This window comes from Frankliniella occidentalis, unplaced genomic scaffold (assembly GCF_000697945.3).
Source record: "Frankliniella occidentalis isolate FOCC.00 unplaced genomic scaffold, Focc_3.1 Scaffold26, whole genome shotgun sequence".
In the NCBI taxonomy this organism is placed as follows: domain Eukaryota; kingdom Metazoa; phylum Arthropoda; class Insecta; order Thysanoptera; family Thripidae; genus Frankliniella; species Frankliniella occidentalis.
In genome coordinates this window covers 1,215,890-1,221,320 of record NW_026267156.1, presented here as the reverse complement: position 1 = coordinate 1,221,320, position 5,431 = coordinate 1,215,890, and the positions used below count along the sequence as shown (strand labels likewise).

General features: G+C 46.0%; 1 protein-coding gene and 1 long non-coding RNA gene across 9 annotated transcripts in view; both read left to right on the top strand.

Moving 5' to 3' along the window:
- The window catches only part of LOC113203033 (uncharacterized), a 236,033-nt gene that overhangs the window by 180,226 nt on the left and 50,376 nt on the right, over positions 1 to 5,431 (top strand). The gene's annotated exons all lie outside the window — the stretch shown is intronic.
- LOC113203066 (TLD domain-containing protein 2) overlaps positions 2,800 to 5,431 on the top strand; it is a 44,527-nt gene continuing 41,895 nt past the window's right edge. For 3 of the 8 annotated variants that reach the window (XM_052265355.1, XM_052265354.1, XM_052265360.1), the window contains exons 1-6: positions 2,800 to 2,964; positions 3,062 to 3,224; positions 3,362 to 3,561; positions 3,650 to 3,950; positions 4,519 to 4,776; positions 4,871 to 5,046. In XM_052265355.1, coding sequence (XP_052121315.1) covers positions 2,936 to 2,964; positions 3,062 to 3,224; positions 3,362 to 3,561; positions 3,650 to 3,950; positions 4,519 to 4,776; positions 4,871 to 5,046 — 1,127 coding nt within the window. In that variant the 5' untranslated portion in view covers positions 2,800 to 2,935. The remainder of the gene's footprint in view (positions 2,965 to 3,061; positions 3,225 to 3,361; positions 3,562 to 3,649; positions 3,951 to 4,518; positions 4,777 to 4,870; positions 5,047 to 5,431) is intronic. The other 5 variants (XM_052265361.1, XM_052265358.1, XM_052265359.1 and 2 more) reach the window with 4 other exon arrangements.

Below are 5,431 nucleotides of genomic sequence, written 5' to 3'. Positions count from 1 at the left end.
GCCCCGCCTCGCTCCCCGCCCGTCCCGCTGGATGGCGTGGTGGAGTGTGGTACCCGAGGGTACGTTGAACCCTGGCGCTGGCGTGCGTGGCGCCCTATCGGCCGTTTTGGCTCGCTGTGGTGGTCGTCTGGAGGCCGGCGTCGCCACGATGTCGCCGCGCGCCCGGGGTTGGCGGCGGCGTCGCGACAGCTTTGCCATGAGGAGCCATGGGGGAGGCCAAAGAAATACAAGTGGCGTCGCGACGGCGGCGGCGTCTGGTCTGGGGGGGTCTGCACGGACTTGGGGAAGGTCAGGGCAGGGGAGGGCGGGGCGGCGGGGGCGCGTTTGAGTAAATAGAGGGGGTCGTGTGGGCGAGGACATGGCGGTCCATGGAGGAGGGTAACGGCCGCCGAGGAGCTCGTCGACTTGTTGGGGTGGCTGGCCGGCGTTGTCGCCGATGGGGTGCCCAAAGCTGGCACCCCTAGAGAGAGGGCCAGTTTTTTGTAGCTCTTGGGCCGCCCCGCTCTCTGCCCCGCCGCGCTGCGCTGGTGTCGGCTCCGGATACTCAACATTCAACCCCCCCATTGTCCCTGCGACTCGCCCCTGCTCTGCTCTTCCCCGGCCCGTGAATTATTTGGTCCCGAGTATTATCTGAACCTCCACCCTCCCTCCCCCGGGGCCAAGGGCACTCCAAGACCACCGCCACCGGCGCGGCGGGGTTGATTCCCGCTCGCTTAGCCGCCACCTCCCCCTCAGCCGCCCCCCGGCCTTCCCCCATGACGAGTGTCTTGCGCCACCAACTTTGATTACATCTTTTAATCCCCGCTGGAGTGTAGAGCGGGGACAAGGTTAAGGTTGGAGTTTCTTTTTTTGCGTTTGGGGATGGGAGAGGAGGGGTCAAGGTCTTCGCTGATGCTGCTACAATCTCACCTTTTGAGGTGCTCTCAAGGAGCGGCTATGAGGTGGGTGTGGCAGTCGGTGGGGAAGTGGGGAAGTCCAACCCTGCTCCTGAATTCCCTTTATTTCATCGTCCATATTCCCTTTGCAGTTTATTCTTCTCTGCCCTCTCACCCCCCCCCCCCTTCTCGCTCACGCCTCGCCCTCTTGTATTATTTCCTGTATTTCCTTAGAAAACAAGATTTTGAGGGCAGCGGGCAGCTTCTTTTCAAAAGCGTTTCCCGCGGACGAAAATTTCGTTTCCTCGAAAGAGATAAGCTGTGGCGCCTGGAGGCGGCGGGAGCGCGTTTGTTCTTATTTGGGGCTTGTTGCGGTGCGGCCAGCGGCCAGGCCAGGCCAGTGGCAGTCTGAGAGGGAAATGTATTTCCATTTCTCAACCCCATGGCGGGCCGGGACGGGCCCGGCGTACCGCGACTCTGAAGCAAGAGTTACAGCTCGGGTCGCAGGCGTCGTCGGTCCAGCAAGACCCTTTTTGCTCTTTGGTTTGGTTTGGCCTTTCCTTTCCCTTTGCCCCCGAACATTGCAGAGGGTGAGATAGAGTTGCTTACGAAGTTTGAGAGAGAAGGGCGAACTTAAGGGAGGAGAGGGAGAGTGGGAGGGTGACTCGACTCGGGACACCGTCGGGACACCTCGCGCGGGACTTTGTTTTTTGTTGGTTCTTCTCTCTAACGATCCGGTCCGTGTTGCAGGTGAAGGCCTCGGACACGCTGACGTCCGTGGCCGCCCGCTTCGACACGACGCCGTCCGAGCTCGCCAAGATGAACAGGCTCGCGACCAGGCTCGTGTTCCCGGGGCAGGTGCTGTACGTCCCGGACAAGAGGCCCGGCGGACAGCAGAACACCACCCCGGACACGTCGCTGGAGGGCCAGGACTCCGAGAGCCAGGATGACGGCGACTCCACCTCGCCCAAGTCCTCGTCCACCGACGGGGACGGCCAGGCGGATGACAAAGGTTGGTAGGGCCATGACACGGTGTTTGAAGGGCCCGCCGCAAGTGCTGCCAACTGGAATCGTGGAAAATACGGAAAATTCGCAAACGTCGAGATGAAAAGATGAAAAGTTGCTCGATGGGATAGGAGTAGCAGAAACTTCATACCTTCAAGTTTTCGTGGAGGAATAATTTTTGCAAGGCTTTCTCATTCACAAAAACGTGAACTGTAAACTTTTGTCGTGTAAATTTTTTTTGCTAACCTCGAATATACCGATATTGCAAGTACCACGCATAAATGATGGGTTAAATCAGCTGTCATTGTTAGGTTAAGTGCACCGTTGTTTACTTTTGGTGTGCAAAAAAATATTATTAAGTGGTTGACCTATGAGGTTTTTGCCACAATTTCATCAGTTTAATGATTTCGCTTACGTTATTATAATATGTTTTCGCGGTTTCGTCGCGATTCGCGAGCTTGTAATGGAAAGTCTCAGAAGCGCTCCCAGGACTTTTCCTGTACCGTGACATACACTGCAAGGCCCAGCAAGGGTAATGTTTATGTTTAAACTCACAACCAGAAATTCTCAATCATTTTTCTGCTATACATTATTGATAACATGGTTTAGCAGCTTGTGTGTTTAAAAAGAGCAAAGAATAGTGCAGAAGTTAATACAAATCTTTCATTTTCTTATTTGATTTTTTTCAGATGGTCATGTAAGAACTGGAGGTCCTGGTCGTGCAGAAAGAATAGGAGAACACAGTATTCATGCTCCAACACGTTCCCGTGATCTGGAACGTTTTTTGAAGATAACTGTTCGCCACATAACTGATGGACAGGTATGCAGTCAACAACAATACCCTTAAGTATATAAAATTAGAATTATTGCAGCACTGTTTACATCAACATTTTCATTTTTCAGGGTGTTGTTAGTGGAGTTCTTCTTGTTACCCCTAATGCAGTTATGTTTGATCCTAATGTATCTGATCAGTTAGTTATTGAACATGGACCTATGGAGTTATTGCACCGATGTAATTTGTTGTTAATGCTGCTATTTACTATGATATAGCTCACATGAGAGTGGGTAACTCTGATGCACCAAAGTAAGTTACAACATGCTCACTTATTGTTTGTTAGTTAATTTTATTTACGTATTTTTCTAAAAGGGAATTACTATTTTAATGCATTTTATCTTCACAGAGGTGATTCTGCCAAACCAGAAATTTACCACCCTAAAGATAAGAAGGAAAAAACCGCAGAAAACCAAGGTGCTGAGGACAGCTCAATTTCACCTGGAAAAGAGTCATTACTAGTCAAGGATGAGACATTCCCAGAGCTGGCTCCTGGAAGGTCATCCACAGAGGTATGTTTGATTATTCAATTTGTAATATCTATAAAATTAGATCAAGTATAAAAATACTGTTGCAGCAGTATTCATTTGTTGTTTCCCTATTTTACTGGGTGTGTAACCTCATACATCTTTCCATTATTTGTTTTCAGGAGGATGATGCAGTTGAGAATGAGAATGGTGATAATGAAAGTGAGTGTTCCCTTCCTGCTGGCCGGGAAGGAAGTGCTTTCCCCAAGGCATTTGAACGTGACCTAGTGACGCCAACAAATCTTACTGTATCACAAAATACAAGTCGTCAAACTTCAGTGGAGGAAAATTTATTGCAAGAAGAGAAAAAAGATGGTTTAGAGTAAGTTTATTTTCTACAATTGCTGCACACATAGCCACTTTGTCTCCTACTTGGACTGCATTGAATACAAATGTGTTATATTTTGCAGAAGTTCTGGAGATGAAGCGTTCACAATGATCCGGAAGATGGAAGAGCGGAGAATGTCGTCTTTAGATCACCATTGGGCTGTGCCAAAGCAGAAAGGAAGTCAGGACAGCAAGGACGGAGATGGGGAGGTAGTCACCAAAAATAAAGATGATTTGTGCCATCTATCAGCTGCCATCGCAGAAGGGTTGGATGAACAGGAGGGGAATGGAAACCTCGTCAAATCCTCTTGTCATGATTCTGGCATTGATATCCGAGATGCAGATCAGCCCCCATTGCCTCCCATCATCCCCTGTACTAAAAAGGTAGTAATTCAAAGTCTATTAAATGCTATGGGATGGAGAATGTGCTCCTACTAACTTTTGTGGTGAATTGACTTGTTTTTCACTAACCAAGTAAGTCAACTGTCATTCAATCATTAACGACCCATGGGCTAAGAGAGTTGCCCCTGTTCATTAACCCTTTGCAAGTGCTTTTTTCATTCATTTGTTGAATTCAGGTCCACTTTTCATTGAATTATGCACTATAGTTTTTGGTTTTTTACTTATCGTAGTCAACATTTTAGATATCAGTTTGCAACCATTTTGTAGAAAATAACATCCATTCATGATTCATGTCCATTTCTGCATGCATCATATAGTAACTGATGTTACTGCTTTGAATCTGTCCATTCAATTGTGTATTCTGGTTAACTGGTTCTCATTTATTTTCTGCTTTTATGCATGTTGCAAATAAGTTTGTTCTACTTTGGGAATTTAAAAAACATTTAGTTACTGTTTGATCAATGCAATTTTTGTTCTTTGGTTTGTGTCTTTGTGTGCATTATTATCTTATGGGAAGAGTTCTTAATTTCTTTCTTTGTTTACTTTTCAGGTGTTCTCTGATGCTGACATTGTCATGGCATCAAAGAATGAGTTTGTGCCACCAATTACGGTTGCTCCTACAAACTACTTAACTGAACTGGAACAACAATCAGGAGACGATTCTGCAACATCAGGGAGCATGTTAGCTGCTGCACCTACATCTAGAAAGAAGACATCTTCAGTTTCATTCTCTGTAGATGATGAAGGAAAGGAAGGAAAAGACAGCAAAGAAGAAGATGCTGATAAACAAGAAAGCCGTAAAAACAAAGTAGGGGCACAAAATTGTTTTTGTTTAGTTATTTTTTTTATTTTATTTTTTCAGTAATATAGTCTAATCCTTTATTTTGACTGTGCTACAACAGATGTTGAAGAGGTTATCATATCCATTAGCATGGATGGAAGGATTCACTGGTGACAAGGATGAAAAAGATACACTTCCTGGCCTTCCCTCCTCGGCAGATTCCCAGTCGTCTGGTCATTCTGGTTCTGGTTCTGGTTCTGGCCAACATTCATCTGTATTCTCAAAAGTATTTTCAAGGTAAATTTTCCAGATTTTAATTTTTAAACATTTAAACGAGTATTTATGTTTATAAATACAGGCATTGTATAACTCTTCATTGAGATGGTGTGTTGTTTGCATCTCTGGGTGCAGATTAATTTTTAACAAAACCCTGGGTGATTTTGTTTCTGGCCTGCTATTAATCATGTCTTGATTACTAACCTTGCTAACTTTTGAGGTTTTCTGGTGTGAATGTCCTGTACATACATTTTGAGTATGGGTTACATAATTGGTATCTGTCTCAAATCTGGGGTCAAGAAGTTGTTTTGTTTTCTTCTCATTTATTTCTAGGTCTTTTTGATTCTGTTGTCTATCCGTCTATCTTGCTTCTTTTTTATTTTGTCTTTTCTCTCTCTCTCTCTCT